Genomic DNA, 19,931 nt, shown 5'->3' with positions numbered 1-19,931 from the left:
CTGGTAAGAATTAGTCTCTTGGTTCATGCAGAGCAGTTAAAGCCCTTTCCAAGTAACTGGATTTGCTTTCTCCCCTCTCCCTCCTCAAGATGTGCAACACATCCATGGAGTGGGGGAGCCACGAGTGTGCAAAGCAGTACCTGCATGCAGCAGTCACTCCAGCTCAAGGGAAAAGCAGGGCCAGGAGCAAACTCTTTAGTAAGCAGCTGACTTGGCCATGAATGTCACAGCTTCTGCTCTGGGAGCAAGGGAATACTGCAGCTCCCTGCTCCCTGCCTCCCCTGCTCAGGGAGCTTGGCTTTAGTGGAGTGGTTATCAGAGCTCAGGCTCTGGCACTGCTGGAGGTCAGCTGTCAGTTTTCTTCCTAAACACTTCTGGGCCAGGTTAACCAGGACAAAACAGCTTCAGCAGCTAAACAGGGACACTTCTAGGGTGGGACACTGGCAGAGGACAAATCCATGTCTCATATTTCTCAAGGCTCAGTTCCTTAGCCTCAAGCTCTCCCTTTCAGGTTCTAGGTCGCTGCAGAGCATGCAGCATCCTGGGGGGTTATGCTACAGCTCTGTCCCTGATTCAGAGATGACCTTCACAGTGACCAGCTGCCTGCAAGAGGGCAAGAGTGCAGCTGGTAACTGCCCTGGTTGAGAAGCAGCAGCTCATGGTAAAAGTCAGGAGAGCTTCAAAGGCTGCACCTCATCCTGTCATGGGTGGGCAGAGGCTGCACATTAACCTGTCCTGAGTCACTTACTCCTACAGACACTCACATGCACAGTGAACTTCTAAACTAAACATGGATCCACCGTGGCCAGCTCAGCTCTGTTTCTCCACGTTGTCAGCCTCCCTTACTGTTAGCAGTTGCGCTGCCACTCAGCCATTTCAGTCCTTCCAAGCCACTTCATTTCCTTCGTATCCAGCTCCACCACCAGTCCAGAAGTGCTCTCTGTGTTTGTCATTAGAAAACTAACCCTCTAGACTTGCAGGAGGAGATCTCTACAGGGCTCTAGTTCCTAGGCAGTACAGAAGCTAAGCCATGCCCGGTGCTGAAGCAGAAGCCTCTCAAGCGTTGGCCTTCCCCGCAGCCTCCTGGCCGTGCCTGGTGCTCTCCTTGCCGCGCAGCCGGGCGCACATCTCCTCCGTGAAAACGGAGCAGCAGGACTTCTGCAAGGCAAGAGGGGAGGAGAGGAGGGGCTGAGTTGCTCTGTGTGGTGGAACCACCTCCCAGCCTGCACAGCCCAGCTGCTGGAGGGGGTGGGCAGCAGCAGCGGCGAGGTGCACGCTGGGCTGCTCTGGCCGTTTCGTTCCCATGTCTTTTCCTGCTTGTCAAATGGACTTGGGAAGAGCCACACTGGAGAATAAACTTGTTCTGGATGCTTGCCTGGCCTCTCTGCACCCCCAGGGTACTGCAGGGCACTTTGGCTGCCCAGGAGCTGCAGTGAATGTTCCTACCTAACGTATGTTTGGGGAGGGGTGAGGTTGTTGGACTCTTTTTACCCTGTTCAGGCTCCACAGCTCTCACACTTCAAGGGGTTGCTCAGCCTGGAGAAGAGAGGACTCCAGAGCAACCTCAGAGCTGTCCTCCATTAGCTGAAGGGATCCTACAGGAAGGCTGCAGGGGGGCTTTTCATGGGGGTGTCTAAGAGACAGGACAAGGGGGAATGGTTTGATGCTGAGGGAGAGCAGGGGCAGAGCAGAGCAGGCCAGGAGGTGCCAGCCCTCACCCACCTTCAGGTGCCCAGCAGTGTTCCTGCTTTTGTTGGAGAGCTCCACCAGCGCCGCGATCACGCCCAGCGCCAGCCCCATGCCGAGGGTGAGGAAGAGGCCCCCCAGAGCCTGGGGCTGCAGTGGGCTCCAGCTGTCCCTGCTCCTGTGCAGGCAGCTGCTCTCCCACCACTTGTTGCGGAGGTAGTCCAGGTCCCCTGACTCCCGCAGCTTGAGGACAGCGACGGAGAGCTTCTTGGTCCAGGGGGATGCTGGCAGCAGTAAAAAGAAAGAAGGAAGATGGCAGAGATCACAGCCACTGGCCACAGCTTTAAGCCACCCACTGCTGCTCTACCAAGCAGGCTGAGCTGGGTGCTGCTGCCCAGTTTTCAGCTGCTCATTCTGCAAGCAGAGAAGCCAAGGGCTTCTCCTAGACAACCCCATCCCAGGCCTGCCCAGGTGTAATAGGTGCAGGATGGTGACAGAGAGAAAGCACCTAGGGAAACAGCAGCTGTGCTCCAGAGGGGAGCAAGGTGCCCACCCTGCCAAGCACACACAGGGAGCTCTGTGTTGCTGGGACCAAGGCAAAACCAAAGCTACCCACAGAAGCCAGTGACACCCCTGAGAGCTGGAACTGTTTGTATGTTAGAGTTCAAGGAGTCAGGGATGATTTGTCCACAGAATGAAAGCCTTGCCTAGCAGATTGCCACTCTGTTCATGCAGGAGATGTGTCCAAGTTCTGGGACTGGGCCATGCCAGGCTCTGTGCTCTATCAGACCCACATGGACCACCCCAGAGTGGGGCAGCAGCAGTGCACAGTGACTAACCCTGGGTAGTGGCAATGCCAAATCCTCTGGCTCCAATAACTTCAGGGGCCCTGATCAAGTTGCAGTGCCTGGCAGCTGCGAGGTCCTGAGAGATGGACTCTCCAATGAAGGCATAGTCAGACTCCATCACACGCTGGACAGCCTCCTGGTAGGTCTTGACCAGGACATGGTCTCTCCTCTTGTCCATGTACTCATAGATCATCTGGTGGATGGGATTCTTGGAGTTCTGCAGCCCAAAAACCCAAGTGTCAAAGTGAAGTCTAGGACAATCACCTGCACAATCTCCTCCTGCTGGCAACACAGTTTGGAGTTCTTTAACCCAGTGCCATTGGAGCTCCCTCTACTGAAAGCTACCCCATGGCTAGCAGCGTTCCTCTCTAATGCCCAGGGCTACAAGGGTGAAACATTTCCCACCCCCAAAGGCCACCTTTGCAGGCAGGCAGTTGATGTACCCAGAAATCATCTTCCTCATTGTTCCAGGGTGCACAGGGATGAACCCCAAGCACCATCACTGCTGTCTGAAGAGGGAATACACTATAGAGATGTAGTCCCCTTTGGTGCTCCTCTCTGAGAAAAGGTGGAAAAGGAGGTGAGCAAAACACCCACAGTGTTTGAAGTACGACACAAGAACTGGTGAGGTCTACAGCAATGAGGGTGACAAGGACCCAGAGGCATCAGCCAGACAGCTTGGCCTGGGCTCAAGCAGCTCTACAGCACATCTGCATGTGCACAGGGAGGCTCTGCACCTTGAAGTAGTAGAAAGTGGAGGAGCCTTCCAGTGTCCCAAACTCGAGCTTCCTCTGCTTCACAAGGTCTTCAAAAGTCTGGATTGGGAGCTGCTCGCTGCTGGAGCTCAGCAGGGCAGTGAAGTTGGCAATGTAGGCAGCCAGCAAGGCGATGGTGAAGAGCCACCAGACAGCAGCAACCACCCTCACCGAGAGAGCTTTGGGCCGGGGGGTGACACCTGCAGAGGAGACACCTGCTGAGGTGGTGGCCACAGGCAGCTCCAGATCCTTGAGCCTGAGGCAAAGGCTTCCCTTCCAACAGAGGCTAAGCTCCCAAACCTGCCCTGCAGCTACTTAATGCTTGAGCCTGGAAGGACCTTCTGCGGCTCCTCAGAACTACATCAACTCCACACACAGTGCTGAGCTGGAGCCACATCTGTGACCAAACACAGCAAGCCCCCCCCAAAGTCTGGCATCCCCTGCAGCACCCCCACCTCTTTCCAGGTAGCTGCAGACAGCCAGAAGCTATCTGCCATCAAAAGTCCCCAAACTGGGAGTTGCAGTGCTGCCAAGTGTCCCTGAACACCTCTTCCCCATGGGACACAGCAGCATTACAGACTGAGGGGAGCTGGAGCTGCCACCAGCTTTACAGACCCCAGCTCCCAGAGCTGCTTTGCTGCTCACCTTGCAGGGCAAGGGCTCCTGCTCCAAACCAGAGGCTGTTTAAGAAGGTGAAGTGGTTCTCCTCATTCTTTGGCTCATTCCATTCACAGGGGCTCAGTCTGGGGGAAAACAAGAGGGTAAAACCAGACATTCAGGGGACACAAAATAACCAAACAGTCCTGCAGTGTGACTGCAGCTGTGCAGCTGGCCTGGAAGTGCCTTTCCCTTCTCCTTAAGTTCCATTTGCAGCAGTGCTGTGCAGAGCTCTCCTGAGCAAAGCACTGCTGCTCAGTGCCTCCCAGTTGGCAGCAGTGGTGGCTCCAGGGGTGCTGTCACAGCTTTGCCAGACACCTTCCTCCGGAGCCACTGCATTATCCTGCCCCTGGCACACGAGTGGCAATATTGGCTCTGTCTGTACTATCAGGCTGCTCCCTGGAGCAAATCCTTACCTAGAAAGATTGTGCATAAAACTAGAAAAGCAGCAATAAAGTGATCAAGGCTGCAGCTGCAGAGTGCTGGTGTGGCCTGGCAGAGAACAGGAGAGAGCTGAACCTCCTGGGAAGGGGGTGGAGTGGGAGCAGAGAATCTGTGTCAGAGCAGGACACAGGGGATAAAAATACACCAGGAGAGAGACCTGCAGTTAGGGCCATGGCCAGAGGTCAAAACAAGCTCTGACAAAAGCAGGAGCAGAGCTGAAGTACAAGCACAGGCTCCTTTCAGCAGCCCTAGGGAGTCCACATCAGAGAGACAGTGCTGCTCCTGGGGTGATCCTGCCCTTCAGGCTGTCTTAGCCTGACATGACCTAAGCTCTATTAGCCCTGGTTCTGGATCTGTACAGAAGGTTTCTGAAAGCAAAATGCAACCTGGAACTTTCTTAGCTGAGACAGCAGTGATCAAAATCTGTGAAAGCAATTCACTGATACCTGGCAACAAGAAAGAGGCAGAAGCAGGTCAGCAGGTAAGCAAATAAAAGGCCAGTCCAGGTCTCCTTGCTGAAAGGAGCCAGGAAGTGGAAGAAAGACATCTCCTGCGAGACAGTGTCCTTGCGCAGCAGGATGCCGATGCCGGTCTGCAGGAAGGGCGTGGTGAAGGACACCACCTCCTCCCTCGCCGAGGTGACTGTCAGCGGAGCCACCGCGATGTCTGCTTCCTGGGAGGTGGAGATGAACAGCAGGGACTGAGACTCCGACTCTCTCGGTCCCCGAGCACAGCCCCACGAAGCCCGAGAGCTGCCGGCAGCACTGAGCTCCCTTTGCCGGAGGCAGAAGGCTGCAAGTTACCTGTCTCAGGATTTCACCAACCATCCCAGTCCAGTTCCCCCCGGGAGAGACGGCGCCGTACTGCCCATCGCCCACCACCTTCACCTTGTAGCTGAAGTGAAGCATGGCAGCAAGAGCCTTCAGCAGGTCCATGCAGTAGCCCTCCAGCTCTGCGCTCCTCACCATCACGTAGGGGTCCTCCTGAGCATGGAGGGCAAAACTCACCGTGACACACTGCTGAGGCTGCAGGGCAGACCCTCCCCCAAGACCTTGCCCCAGACTCGAGAGGCATCCCTGGAGTCGTGGGGCCACCTGCAGGCCCAGGCTCCAGCAAGGCAGAGGCGTTCTACAAGCCACACAAGTCAATGATGACCTCTCCTGGTGTAAAAGGCCAAATACATTTCATTTGGAACACCAAACCAACAGATGGGGGTCACAAGCTGACAGCAGACTCAGAAAATCCACTGCTGCTGCTTGCTCTGCTGCATGAGGAGCTGCATTGGCTTTAGTTTACAGCCTGCTTTTAATCCCTGCACTCCTGTGACCTTCACAGTTCTCCACTGCAGGACAGAAACATCGTGTAGGCAACACAAGGCCCCTCAGATGCAGCTGAGCAGAGAGGGGGTCTGATGTCCTCACACAGCACTCAGGTGCACAGCTGTGTCCCCAGCCCTCAAATCCTCCCACTGCAAGACACAGACACCTTGCACTGAGCCCCAAACCCAGTGATGAGCAGGAGTAGCAAAGACAGCCCCAAAACCACCTTCAGACAGATTGGTGATTAATGAAAGGACCAAGTGCAGCTGGCTTCCAGCCACTGCCAGCATCCTGTCCCTGCCTTACCAGGATCGTTGTGACAGTCAAAGTTGGAAGACCCTCTCCTGATGCCCTTAAGTCAGCGACCTGCAAATCAAAGCATGAAGAAATCATTGCTCTCCCAGTCCCAGACATGGTCCCACTTAGCTGGGGCTGGTAGGAGATAGTTGGTAGGAGCTGGGGTGGCTGTTGTGGGGGTGCATACATTAAACCAGCTATAAATCCCCCCCCTGTAAGCTGCCCCTAGCTGTAACTGATAAACCACAAGCATTGCACTGCTGCTGGTGCCAGCAATGCTTTGCCTGAACAAAAATCACTGCAGATGTTGCATGCAGCCTGCCAGAGAGAGCAGCTCAGGGTGCAGGCAAAACAGTCAGCAGCCAATTAAGGTCTCATTAGAGAGCGATTCCAGGAGACACAGAACGGAAGGAAACCTGAGAGGAAGAGAAGGAGAGGAGCCATGGATTCACTTCTGCATGGAATGCTGAACTCAGGGGTACACCTTCCAACAAACACCAGGGCTGGGGGATGGCTCTCCCCTGGGGCATGGCTGAATTTTGACTTCTGGATAGAAGATTCAGTCAAAAAACAGCAGAGAGACAGAGGCAGAGCTAGAGATGGCCACCACCAGTGTGCTTACAACACAAACTCTCCCCAGGTGAAAAGCACTGCCCTAGGACCACTCTCTTCCTGAATTTCAGCTGGAAGACCTCCTGCACATCTGCCTTCAGCCAGAGCTGTCAGCAGTGAGGTGAATCATCCTTACCTTCCTCACAGCATCAGCAGTCCTTGTTCCTGAAAAAAAGATACAGCAGCAGCATCAGCTCCTTGCAGGGTTTGTATTTACAGCTCCTTAAAAGTGAGGTTTCAGACCCTCCTTCCAATACACAGGAGGTTTATCCTTCCCTCAGCACTCCTGACCTGCAGCAGGCTCTGGTTGTTCCCCATTCACAGCTCAGCGTTGGTGTGAAATGAACAGAAGCAGAAACAGAAACACTCAGGCTGCAGAGGGTTCTGCTTGGCACTTAGTGCTTAGGGCTGTCACCCACACACCGAGGGATGGATTTGCAGAACCAGTGGCCTCATTTCCCACTGCCCTCCCTGGCAAGGTGACAATCCAGCTCTCCTGCTACTTCACTCAAGATTTCTCCCTCCCTCCTGCAAAACCCCACCTGTAAGCCTAAAGAGAAGCCCTGTAGCCAACAAAAAGTTCCTCACCATTAAGTGCCAAGACACCAGGTCTGTTTATTCCTCCCTTCCCCTTGTCAAAGGGATTGCAACCACTGGGGTAGAAACCCTTCTCCAGCACGTCCTTGCCCCTCAGATTACAGGCACCCTGACTTCATCCCTGTGAAAACTAAAACCTCCAAAAGGGCTGTGACCAAACCCAGGATCCACCAGTGACAGCACCACAGAAAGAGGGGGCAGGAAGCCTGTCTTGTGTGGCCTGTTCTCTGTATCCCATCAAGGGACAGAGGTGAAGGGAAGGACCCACCTCCAAAAGTCATGCCCTGTCATGCTTCTGGGTTGTGCTCTGCTAGGTGACATCTAACACAGCAAATTATTTGATCCACAGCTTCCCTCTCCACAATACTCAGAATACCTCAATGCCACCCCAGCAGCAGGAGAACTAAACCACAGTGCCTGAGCTGCAGAATGAAAACCACACTTGTGTCAGTTTATGGCTCATTAGCTGCCCAGGATGTTTTCTCTCCAAGGTGCAGAGCATCTCCTCCTGCCCTCAGAGAATTCCCAGTGCAAAAGGCAGAAATCTCTCCAGAGAGAGCCCCAAGTGCAGGCTGCTTGCACTCTCTCAGGCAAAAGCTGTGAGCTCCTGGTTAAACACAACAATGCAGGCATTCACTTTGTGGTATTCATGCCCTGGCTTTGCATTTTCTGGCCTCGTGCTGAACTCCACATCACTCTGAAACAAAACCTGTTTTTCCCCTCTCCACTACACTTCTCCATGGGAGCTGGAAATCTTCACAAAAGGGTTCTCTTGTCTCCCTTTAGAAACTCGTGGAAGCCAGTAAAAGCTTTCTGGGGCTCATTTTAGTGACCTGCTAGGGCTTCTTGGATGGAAATGGCCTGCACGGAGGGCTCCAGCTCCCCCACAGCGGCACTGGATGCAGCTGTTCCAAACCCTGTTGGGCCACCTCCTGTAAGGGCCAGAAGGAATCAAGTTGCAGCGCTAACTCAGGGACACTTCCCAGAATCCAAGTCCTCATTGTGAGAATCCTTTGTGAGATTCTACAAAGGCCCAAGACAAAGAGAAGAGGCTCATCCCTCCAACAGGCTGGTGGCTGCAGGAAATGGCTGTGGCTGCAAAAATCAGCCCTGTCCTTACCCCTTCTGCCCTGAGCATCCCCAACCTCCCCGTGGGAGATGGCTTCCTGCTTCACTCCCTGTGATAAAGCTTGTTCAGAACTGCCCACCTCACCCCAACCTTCTACCCACCCTCCCTCTCCAGGCCAGCACCCTTCCCCTCACAGCCTTTGCCAGCATTTCCCTTTTGTGATCAGGAGAGAGCTGAACCAGAAGGAATATCATGGACAGCCTCACTCACAGCAGAAGCAGCTCTCAGCATATTTTGCTGCCATTCAGGGAACCACAGCCTCAGAAGGGTGCAGCTTTAAGCACAACAACGTGCCCAAGGACACCTCAGCACCCTTGTCCTAGGCTTTTCCACCTTCCCTGATCTCTCTGCTACCTGACTTACAACTACAGCAGCAAGACCCTTGCTAACTGGCCCCATAACATGATAAAGTCACAGCCACAAGCTGTGACATCAGGGCAGACCCTGCTGGTGTCTTAGCAGCCAACTCAGAAGCAAATTCTTGGATTAAGACACAATCCTGTAAGCACCAGCACTTAAAGAATGAAAGCCCAAGCCTGTAAAGAAGAGCAAACCCAGGTGTGGGTGCAGCCAGCACCTGGGGATCCTTTTTCTCACCTGTCTGGCTTGAGTCTCTCAGGAGCAGCATGGCTGCCAGCACACAGAACACGAGGTGAAGACCTTTGTCCATTGGAGCAGAAATATCTGCTGCCTAAAGGAAATGCCCTGCTAGAGAGGAAATGCAGGTGGTTAAAGCTGAGTTCACAGGTCCTCTTGCCTGGGCTACAACCAGCATGTCCTGGATTTTCTGCACAGCATTCTGAAGAGTCTCAATTCAAAGGTCTCCAGGTGACAACAGAGTCACTCCTGAGGGCAGCCACAGCAAACAGCAAAGAGAAGATTCTGGTGAACACTCCACTGTGGTAAAAAGTCAGGGGACAAACCTAGGCAGTGGCTTTATCCACTGCTGCTTGCACTGCTTCCCCTCCAGAGAGCTCTCCATGAAGGAGAAGGAAGCAACAACCAGTGTGCAGGCTCTGGAGAGAGGCAGCTGAAGGTGTGTGCAGGATGGAGGGGCACAGACCCATGGGTGAGGGGGGAGCACAGACCTGTGGGTGAGTGGCACAGACCCATGACTCATAGGGAAAAGAAAAGACACACCTGAGGTGGGCTGCTGCTGGGTACTGGGCCCTTCTGCTCCACTAAATGGGAAAGGGCTCTTAAAGGCAAGCTAGTAGCCAGCTGAGGCAACAACCTGCTCCAGGAGGTTCTGTTTCAGGAGCTTAAAAGCAAAACCTTAAAATTGCTTTCCCTTTGGGTTGCAGAACACAGAGAGGCTTGTTCACTGGCACCAAAGGGATCTGAAATAAAACTGTTTCACCCTGCATCAGGAGACAAGAGAGATTATTTCTGAAGCCCTTTTACCTCAACACCCTCCTCTTAACAAGGAGGGAGGGGTAGGTTGGGGAGGGTGAAACCCAGCATATTGCACTTCTTTTCCATTTCAAACTGCAGTGGCATTTCTGGATGCCTTGGAATAAAAGCACCTTTGTAATCCAGCAACAGACAAATGGCAAACACTCAGTGCCAGGTTATAGCAAGCCCCAAGCTGCTGCAGCATTTGTGTCTGTATTTGCTATCGGTGTCAAACAAGCCTCAGGACACCGTTACCCCCCAGTGATAATCAGTACATGTTAAATGCCCAAGAAAACTCATCACTAGGGACTGTATAGGCAGCCCTCACTCCTCAGCAGCTTTTCAGTCCTTCCAAATGCAAACCAAACCCCCAAGCTTACTCCTGCTCAAGTCCTCTGTGTGCAGAGCTGAAGGCAGGCACCAGCGCTGCCACAGCCGTGGGCAAGATGAGCAACCAGCAGCTAGGAAGGAGACAGCCTGTTGCAGACAGGCTTTGATCCTTCTCATCTAGAGCAAGAGCAGCAGCAATTGAAGGCAGCATCTCACTTACAGCAACTCCTTCAGCCTCTCCTAGATCAGTTTGGCTGGGACCAGCAGAAGCAACTCCAGGGACAGGCACAGTGAAGCTGCTGCACACTGGATGCTCGCAGGCATTCCAGGCTCTTATAAAGAAAAAGAGAGGGAGGAGCCAGGCCGAGGGGCTTCTGCAGGACCTGCCAGCTCCTGCTGCAGAAACCAGGGGTGGCTTGGGCTTTGGGAAAGAGAGGAGGAGATTACATCCAGCAAAGAGACAATGTTTGGAAGGGGGTTAGTCCAGCAGCTGAATACTACATTGAGACTCCGAAAAATCCCAGTCCTGGCCTGCTGTGTGGTCCTGTCAAATCCTGTCTCTTTAGAACAGGGTCCCATCCAGCTCTGCCCATCTCTCCTGTCTGTCCAGTGTAGCCTGCTCAAAACACACAACTACATACAAATATCTATAGCAGCATGCTTGCTTCTTTAAGAAGCCACAGATTTAGTGCCTTCTGCAATGTAAATTTGCCTCTGTTACAACCACCTTTGCAGAAGCTGAGGGGAAAGAGGGAGTCTTCTACCCTCAGATCTAAATCTGAGTCCCTTCCACATGTACAGAAAGCAAAGCAAATATTCCCATGAAATTAGCACAAATCCTAGAGAGGTTTTGGCTTGATTGGTTTCTTTTCTTCCTTTTTAAAGCCAGTATACACAGATGGGAATGGAAGTCAGCCAAGGCTCCCTCACTGTGGCTGTCAGCTGAGGGACTCATGTATAACACCAAAATACCCACCCCAAATACAGCTAGCTTTTCCTCACAATGCTTAGACAGCTGAAGGAAGGTCTGAGCTTCAGGGTGAGCCATTAAATTCCTCTCTGGATTGTACAGTTCTGTGTAATACACAGGCACAGAGGTGAAATTCCTGTCCCCTCCAGCCATCTATTTACTGGGGTCACTTCAGAAGTGAGCTAAAGCACAACGCTGCCAAGTGGCTGATTCTGCTGGGCCAGGTCATCTTTAAACACAGACATCAAGGCCCTGCAGAAACAAAGAGAAGCCCTCACAGGAATTCAGCAGAGTCAACTATTACAACCCCTGCTGCAGGGGAGTTGGAACTCATCCACATTTAAGTAAGGCACAAAAATTTCCTCCCCATTTGACTCTAAGCACTGTCCAAGGGGGAAAACTCTCCAGCAGCCTGCACACCTTAGCCTTCTTCCCTAAGCTCTCTCTGGACATGCCACTGAGTAAATCAATTATTAAGCATCAACACAGCTTGCCTTCTGCAGAGGCAAACACTGCTTAGATGTCAATAAAGCCTGCAGTGTGATCAGTTTATTAACAGAAGAGGAACTGTTCTCACACACTGGCAGAACCCTCAACCCAGGCCACCTTTCTCTCTCTCTCCTCATTCACCACTAGACTCCTTCCACTCTTACCACATCTTGCTTCCCTCACCACATGTTTGTTGTCCCCCTCACCACTTTAGACAGCACCCTGCCTGCTGAGGAGATCTGAGCAAGCAATTCTCCCTCCTCTTCTCTGATAAGGACAGAATGAATGAAGAGCAAAGCTTCTGTGTAGGTAGCATGAAATGAGTTCCATTCCCAGGAATAAGCAACTGGACACATCATTAATGTGCTTATGTGGTGTGACAAAGCAAGCTGCAAAGGCACTTACTCATCATTTGGAAGCAGGAGGGTAAGACTCACATGGAAGTCAAACCCAGGCACTGTTTTAAAACCATCTGAACACAGACAAATGCTTTGAAGTGTGCCATGACCCTGCCTCCCATGAGGTGCACTAACCCAGCAAGGATTGCTTAATTAAAGATACAAATAATCTGATTGTGAGGCTTGGTCTTGGAAAAACTTAACCTTCTCAAGCTGTCAAGTTGCATCTACCTTCTTGCTTCAGAGATAAAATAAGCAGCAACTCCCTGCAGCTCTGCAGCCCCAAACTCAAGCATTAGAGAGAGGCTTTTCATCTAGAGAATGCTAATGACAGTTGCTTTGTGCTGAGCCCCAGTGTGAGGCTAATGCTGGCAGCTCACACATCGTGCTGCTGATTTACCTGCTTTCCTTCAGAGACTGCAGTGGCACTGCAGGGCTACCTCAGTGCATGCTCCAGACCTTTGCTGCACAAACCTCAAGGGCCTCTCATCCAAGTGATGAAGACAAGCAACCAAGAGCTGAGCCAGGATGGAAAAATAGAAGAATACTTTCAGACAAAACATACTGAAGAAGTTCAAAAGCTACTTTAACCCTTTCCAGCCCTTAGCTCCATGTCATGAGGTCATTAGCGACATTTTGACATTTCAGTTTAAATGCTTGTGGCCAAATGTTACTAAAATGAGAAACCAAGAACTCCTTTCCAGCCCCACAGCCCCCTAGAATTTTCACTACACAGCCAGAAAAAGGCACTGCTGGGACACAACCCATGTGCAGCCACAGTATGCCAGGCTCTGCCAATACTTGCCTCTGCTCTGCTGGACCTGAGAAAATCTGAGCTGCATCTGACATGGCTACACTCTGAAAAAGAGCAAAAATACATTCATAGATTCACAGAATGGTTTAGCCTGGAAGGGACCTTACAGGACACCTCCCACCAGCTCAAGGCCTCATCCAGCCTGGCTTTGAACACCTCCAAGGAGGGGGCAGCCACAACCTCCCTGGGCAACCTGTTCCAGGGTCTCCCCACCTTCACTGTAACGAATATCTCCAGTCTAACTCTGCCCTCCTCAAGCTTCAATCCATTGCCCCTTCTCCTGTCACTGCAAGCCCTGTAAAAAAAATCCCTTCCCAGTTTCCTTGTGGGACCCCCTCAGGTACTGGCAGGTTACTCTAAGGTCTCATGCTGGGAGCACCAGAGCTGGAGGCAGTGCTGCAGGTGGGGTCTCAGCAGAGCAGAGGGGCAGAATCCCCTCCCTGTGCTGCAGCTCTCCCTGCTTTGGATGCAGCTCAGCACACAGCTGCCTGCTGGGCTGCCAGTGACCATTGCTGGCTCCTGGGGAGTTTGTCACCAACTGGCACCCCCAAGACCTTCTCCAGATTGCTCTCAAGGAGGTTAATTGTCTGCCTTGTTTTAAAACTACGTTTGTAGACTCCAAGCTTCTAGACAGCACAGAAAAGGTCTTGTGGCACAGCTAAGAACTGCCCAGCAGGGAGGTTAAATATCTTTATTTTAGTAGTGTAAGGAGGGGGTTTACAAACAAACCTTTAGATTTTGCAATATACACAAAAGAGTACAAACAAGAGCAAGATACCCTCTCGACAACAGGGACTCTATGCAGCCTGAAATGAAAGGAAATAAAATAAAACCTCTGTTTCTGTTTAAAAAGCATCTCAGTAAACATTCCTCTCCATCACTGCTAAAAAGTACACCTATAAGGAATGACATTGTAGCTGGGTGGGGGCTGGGGGGGACACAAACAACATCCCTAAAAAGTAAAAAAAAAAAAAATAAAGGGGAGGAAAACTTCTGATTCTGGGGGGGTTGGGAGTTCATTTGTAAAGGTCTTTATCTAAAAAAACAATTAAATATCTCTCTTTTTTTTAATCTCTGTTGTTTTTTTCCAACATAGCATTGAAATTTTTTGCATGGCAGTGCAATACAGAAGTAGTAAAATTCATCCCAAAAAGTGCTATGTACAGCAGCATTGGTAAAACACCAGGAGGAAGGGAGGGTGCAGTGGTCAGGGAAAGGCTTAGCATGCTCTGAGCCATTTCTGAATGGAAGGCAGAAGATATTTCCTGGCTGGTGTCAGTCACTCCCCTTCCCCCTCCTGTCTTGTTCCCCTTTTTGAGACAAGGAGCAGTCACAGCTCAGCCTCAGGGGGTGCAGCTGTGTGCAGCCATCTCTGCATACACACAGGGGTGTGCACAGAGATGTATTCATCTCCACGAACAAGCTTGGGTTTAAAAATGCTTTGGAACAGAGTGAGAACTCTGCTGCAGAGAGTGAGACCCTCTTGGTTTTCACTGAAATAAGCAGGTCCATGATGGAGGATGGATTTGATCTACTGCACTACCAGTTCATGGAACAACTACACTGCAACTCTGCATGTTTCACCATCGTAGAATGGCTCAGGTTGGAAAGGATCTCAGAGATCATCTACTCCAACCTCCCTGTCATGACCAGGGACATCTCTCAACCAGACTTGATTACTCAAGTCCCAGAGGAGACACCCTCAGAGCCTCAAACTCTTCCAAATAATAGAACAGGGAGCAGGATTCTAAATCCAGCCTCTTTCATGGACCCACAGGTTGTAAGAGCAAACTTTACCTTGGCTGTTGTTAACATTATGTAGATGTTCACCTACTGTGAGCAGCAGTGACTGAAACCAGGAAAGAACAGGAGATTTGCACAGAGAAAACTGCAAATGCAAGAAGTGGCCAGACACAAAAGAGGCCAAATTTGAGGCAGGGAGAAGTGCAATTAAAAGAAGCAAAGGTCAGATCTTTAGGACTGTGGAAATCCAAGTCTCCAGTTCCACTTGCTGGTTCTGCTCCTGCAACCTGCTGACAAATCAATCACCACCTGCTCTTTTGGAGTCATGCTATTAAAGTACCCTTAGGAGTGAGGGAAGGCCAGGAAGCACTGAGCCAGGAGAGGATATCTGGCGCCTCTCAGGTGACTCTGGTTTGTTTTGCCAGGAATGTAAACATTGCCTTTTCCCAGTGCTGCCCAGAACTACAGTTTCAGCATAAAGAAGACTTCCGTGTCAGCATTATAATCAGTTTGGTTCTTAGGCTGGGGTGTAAAGGTGGCAGGAGAAGCTACATCCATACAAAGTGCTTTGGCCACGCTGCAGGCCCCCTCTGGGTTGCCCCTCTCCTCGATGGGGCTCCCGCTGAGCTGGCCCAGGCTCTGCAGCCGCTGCCTCTCCTGCGCCTGCTTGGCCCTGTTGGCAATGTACCGCACCCGGCTCTGGCTGCGCGACGAAGACCTGCGCAGGAGTCCCAGGCTCTCCCCTTCCTCTTCGGATTCCGTGGGGTCGAGGCTGATGGGGGAGGTGATGTCATTCTCCTGCTGGAAGGCCGTCAGCTTCTTCAGCTGCTCCGTCAGTTCGTCCTGGGATCTGCCCGAGGGCCTCAGGCCCGAGGAGCGGCGCTGCTCCCGCATGGAGCGGGTGACGAAGCTCCTGCTGATGCTACGGTATTTGCTCTCAAAAGTGCACACAATGTCATCAGAGGTAAGGTCTCCAAGGCTCTTGGATTTTGCCTGGTTATTCCCAACCATGTCGTGAGCTTTGGATTTGTTAGAAGACTGCCTGAGACTTTCCATGTACAGCCTGCTCCAGGTGTGCCTCCTAGGAATGGACGAGAAGGCGTCCTGAGCGCTCCTGGCGAGGGGCCGGGGACACAATTCATCGGCTGGCAGCTGGCCACACCTCAGGTTGGGGTTGGATTTGCTCTTGCTCACCAGTGGCATCTCGTTGCTGGACGCCGTAGCAGACCTCGGGCGCATTCCCTTCCTGATGGCAAGGGGCTCGAAGCCGTCGTGCCGGACGCCCAGGTCCGGGAGGCTTTTGCGAGCCAGGTTGGGCAGGGAGAGGTCGATGACTGTGTCGTTGGAGGACATGCTGGAGGAGGAGGAGAGGCTGTCCCGGGGGCTGCTCACCTCCAGCTTGCTCCACAGCCGGTCGTTAACAGTGGCATCGAAGTACACTTCTGCTGCTGGAGACAGGCAGCTCGGGGGTTTTGTTAAGGCTGAGGAGTCTGACTTCTTGAGTCCTTCGTTCTTGGACCTTCTCACTAAGATGTAAGAGCTCTTCTGAGGAGCAGGGACGGGCAGAGCCTGCGCAGCCTGGGCTTTCCGGAAGGTGTCTGGAGGCAGCGCTGCCTGGGTGCTGCCGATCGCGTTGGTCGGCTGCAGCGCGACAGCTGCTGCACCCAGGTTTTGCCCTTTGGATTCAGTGGTGCTTTTTGTGTCTGTTAATACCTGTCCTGGTTGGTCATTTTGCTTCTGGCAGTTTTCCAGAGGCTGGCCAGCAGCCCTGCCTGCTGCCGCTACCAGCCAGGCTTGCTGAGGATGTGCTGCCAGTCTGAGCTCATCTCCAGCTCTACTGCATGCCTGTGTCTCACCATTTTCTTCTTTCAGACATCCCACCAGGCTTGTCCTCTCAGCCTCTTGGACTGCTAAACTTGTGTCAGCTGCTTCTGTGACGGTCAGCCCTTGGTCTTCTGCAGCCAGAGTTGTTCTTTGATCTCTGGTGGGGAGAGGCTGGTTGGATGTGCTGCTTGCCTCTGATCGAGATGGGGTGGAATGTCCAGACACAGACCCTTCTTCAGAATCACTGTAAGGAGCAACGGGTAGAGGGAAGAAAAGGCTGGCATGATGGTGGTCATTGGCAATTACAGGCTCCTCAGTGATAGTTTCTAGGCTGCATAAAGAAGTGACTGACCTCTGTACTGAGAAATGGCAGACATCTGCTCGGGAGACATGAAAAGAAACAAAAACAGAGAGAGGAGTTAATTAGCTGTTGCCAGTTGCACCCAGGTGAAGATTTAGTCAGGTGTTGCCATTTTGGTCTGAAGGCACAGGTCTCATACATTAACCATGATTTTTTAAACCAACTTAAGATTAAAAACAGCTGGCTGCAGGCAGCAAAACTTTCTGCTCATTCGAGCTTTAGCTGCCCAAAGCCCTGCTGCTTTCACCACACCCTCAGGCCATGCACAGGGGCACCAAGTTACCTTCCTGATTCTTAGTCAAACCACAGCTCTACCCATCCATTTCTTGCTGTCCCCTTCTCAACCTAACTTCTCCTCCTCCACCATTCAGCACCATTTGAATTGCTCCTTTCCCATGGAGTTCAGCCCCCACTGCCAGAGCAGGATCACCTAGGGCAGGCCACACAGGAACACATCCAGCTGGGTCTTGATAGTCTCCCAGAGAAGGAGCCTCCACCACCTCTCAGGGCTGTCTGTTCCTGTGCTCCCTCACTGTAAAGTGCCTCCTCCTGTTGAGGTAGAATGTCCTGCATGCCAGCTTGTACCCATTGCTCCTTGTCCTGTCACTGGGTACCACTGGAAAGAGCCTGGCACCTTCATCCTGACACCCACCCCTCAGATATTTATAGATGTTGATGTTCTCAGCCTCCTCTTCTCCAGACTAAACAGCCCCAGATCTCTCAGTCTTTCTTCACAGCAGAGATGTTCAGGTCCTCCAATCATCCTCATGGCTCTCTGTTGGACTCTCTCCAGCAGGTCTCTGTGTCTCTTGAACTGAGGAGCCCAACACTGGACATGGTATTCCAGGTGTGGTCTCAGCAGGGCAGAGTAGAGGAGCAGGAGAACTTCCCTAGACCTGCTGGACACAGTTTCCATGTTGCACCACAGGATGCCATTGGCCCTCGTGGCCACAGGGGCACATTGCTGTCCCATGGAGAACTTGCTGTCCACTGGGACTCCAAGGTCTGTCTCCATGGAGCTGCTTTCCAGCAGGATAAGCCCTAGTCTGTCCTGGTGTATCAGATCTAACCAGACCAGGTGTACTAACCATGACAACAGGCCCAGTCCCAGAGACCAGTTACTCGGCAGAGGAGGAGATTACAAATCAAATGATCTGGGTGCATACAGTGGGGTGGAGTCAAGGAGCCTTTTGCAAACAACCCAGAAGCTTTAAGCAGACTTTGTTTTCCCACAAAAGTTTGTTATTTCTTTGTCAACAAACAAACACCACTCCTGAAGAGTCACCACAGCCACCAGGTCCCTGAAGAAATCCTTGCCTCTGAGAACCTGTGCTCTGAGAGCCAAAAGCAGTCATGCCAAACAGACCATTGCATCTCCAAGGCACAAGGCAAACATGCACTCCAGAACTAGCAAAGCACCACTGAGCCAGACAACAACCTCCAGGTGCAGCAGCAGCTCATTAAATTATAGAGCAGGAAACAAACATCAACCAGGACTACAGGCAACAAGGTGCTTTGAATCAGGGACACTCAGGAGACAGTTACCTTTGACTTGCTTGTCCTTTCAGTTCTTAACTAGAGAGAGAGAGTGTGCATGTGGAATAATGGGACAGAACAGAGGAAAAATCCAGTTAATGTAGGGAAGGCAGGTGCAGAGAACAGGATAAATTAGTGCTGAGGGAGGGAAGGGGAGCAGGCAGAGCTATTCACATGGTTTTGTAGGATCCTAAGAATTTCTGACCAACCAGAGCACTCAATGCAGTCCATAAACAGATGGATAGTTAGAGCATTGCTTTGCCAGAGGAGAATAAAAAGCAGATTTTGCTTTTGTTCAGGAGAAACACTCCACTGGAGTGGGGAATGGAAGCTAACCTCCTCTTCCCCAAAGCCCTCTGCTAATGCTATGGAATAAAATCATCTGCAGCACCAAAAACGCCAAGGAAATTCCTTTCGGCACCAGAATTTCCAACCCAAGAAGCTTAATAATGGAGACAGTTCAATGGGCTGTGACACATTAGGTGGGGGGTTAAAAGGGAAGGAGACAGATGTGCCCACAAGAAAAATCCCCCATCCACAACCCAGGAGAGCTTGCAGTATCTGAGGGAGTACTCAGAGGGGTCCAGAGCTGAGCCCTCCTTCTCCCCACCCAGGCTGAGCCATCAGCAGGGATTAAGGAGACACTTTCAAGGCAAAACATTGGGAACTGCAATGCTGTTGCCATAAAGGGGACAAGTAGAGACCACAGCTCCCTATCTCTTGGGGCATTCCCACCAGCAGAATGTTAAGTAGGGAATGCAGCCATATTAGGCTAACGTTGCTGGTTTCCCTGGTTTCTTGGCCCAAGGCACTCAAATAGCAGGAGGATGAGGAGAGCTGTGCTGTTTGTGCAAACAGTGTCTGTCACTGGATCATCAGCACCCAGGCCAAGTGACTCCTTCACCATTTTAAAGGTTTGCTGATTCCATGCTTGAGAAGTCAGCTGGATTTAATCAAATTTCAAGCATATCACAATATTTGTTTAGTGACTGGGGGGGGGCTGGTGGGGGAGCTGGCACTGCTAATGGGAAATGGTTTCATGTGTCACACTGCTCAGAGCTTATGAAAAGCCTCATGCCAATAATTTAGGCATAGAAAGAGTTCTGCTGCTTTGGATTAATTTCAAGTCGTGGGAACCAGCAAACTTCTCCCTTCCCCCTTGCCCCTGGCCTGGTAGTTCCCTAAAGGCTCAGAGTAGATATTGGGGGAGGGAAGTTAAAAAAAAAGGTTTAAAAGAGAAAGAAAAGTTGTAGAGGACCAGATTCAACTGATCAAATACATGGAATGGTTTAGATTTCTGGATGAGGCTTCCCAAGAAGCCCTCTCTTGGTGGGCAGTCAGAACCTATTACTTGAAAAAGGATTACAGCTTAAGAAGCACCAAAGTCCCTTAACTGTTCCTGGAGATGTAAACCATCAATGCCCAAGTTCCTTGGACAGCTGAGGGAGAAAGGGAGGGACCTGAAGAGAAGCTCTCATAGTGACAGACAAAAGCTGTGTTTAACTTCCTCTTCACAGTTCTATCCAACAGAGAAAACCTGTTGAAAACCTGTTCAAAGCCCCTTCCTTTCCTTCCCCTCCTTGCCAAGTCAGGAATCAAACAGAAGACAGTTTCCTCATTAACTATATACCTGGATTCCCCCAGCTCCTGGCTTCCCTCTTTACTAACACACAGGTCATGAGGAAAGATCCAGTCACACAGTGCCAGTGACCACGTGTGTCTAAAGT

The 19,931-nt window shown here is 51.6% G+C and overlaps 2 protein-coding genes across 9 annotated transcripts in view; both read right to left on the bottom strand.

Annotated features, from left to right (window-relative positions):
• Positions 1 to 63: 63 nt before the first annotated feature.
• On the bottom strand, positions 64 to 10,522 carry LOC104309889 (probable glutamate receptor). Of its 2 annotated transcripts, XM_054175749.1 has the most exons (11): positions 10,290 to 10,522; positions 8,942 to 9,049; positions 6,755 to 6,783; positions 6,016 to 6,075; positions 5,194 to 5,373; positions 4,837 to 5,063; positions 3,935 to 4,032; positions 3,272 to 3,489; positions 2,526 to 2,751; positions 1,723 to 1,970; positions 64 to 1,158 (listed from the first exon to the last, which is right to left on the bottom strand). In XM_054175749.1, the coding sequence occupies exons 2-11, from the start codon at positions 9,012 to 9,014 to the stop codon at positions 1,057 to 1,059; spliced, it is 1,461 nt and encodes a 486-aa protein (XP_054031724.1). In that variant the 5' UTR covers positions 9,015 to 9,049; positions 10,290 to 10,522; the 3' UTR covers positions 64 to 1,056. The 2 variants fall into 2 exon arrangements, with proteins under 2 accessions (XP_054031724.1, XP_054031727.1); XM_054175752.1 differs by lacking the exon at positions 10,290 to 10,522 and having other exon boundaries at positions 8,942 to 9,426.
• A 3,304-nt stretch (positions 10,523 to 13,826) lies between these two features.
• The window catches only part of PLCH2 (phospholipase C eta 2), a 74,340-nt gene continuing 68,235 nt past the window's right edge, over positions 13,827 to 19,931 (bottom strand). For 4 of the 7 annotated variants that reach the window (XM_054175954.1, XM_054175956.1, XM_054175955.1 and 1 more), the window contains exon 22: positions 13,827 to 16,684. In XM_054175954.1, the coding sequence (XP_054031929.1) occupies positions 14,946 to 16,684 (1,739 nt within the window). In that variant the 3' untranslated portion in view covers positions 13,827 to 14,945. Of the gene's footprint in view, positions 16,685 to 18,213; positions 18,244 to 19,931 lie in introns of all 7 variants that reach the window. The other 3 variants (XM_054175959.1, XM_054175957.1, XM_054175958.1) reach the window with 3 other exon arrangements.

The sequence above is a fragment of the Dryobates pubescens genome, chromosome 33 (assembly GCF_014839835.1).
Source record: "Dryobates pubescens isolate bDryPub1 chromosome 33, bDryPub1.pri, whole genome shotgun sequence".
In the NCBI taxonomy this organism is placed as follows: Eukaryota; Metazoa; Chordata; class Aves; order Piciformes; family Picidae; genus Dryobates; species Dryobates pubescens.
This window is presented reverse-complemented; position numbering and strand designations above follow the sequence as displayed.

Excerpts from the sequence above, each read along its gene's own strand:
- LOC104309889 (XM_054175749.1), bottom strand. The coding sequence starts at position 9,014 with ATGGACAAAGGTCTTCACCTCGTGTTCTGTGTGCTGGCAGCCATGCTG. Across the intron at positions 6,784-8,941 it reads GAGAGACTCAAGCCAGACAG|GAACAAGGACTGCTGATGCT; the intron begins GTGAGAAAAAGG and ends TCTTTTTTTCAG. Across the intron at positions 5,064-5,193 it reads TTGGTGAAATCCTGAGACAG|GAAGCAGACATCGCGGTGGC; the intron begins GTAACTTGCAGC and ends TCCACCTCCCAG.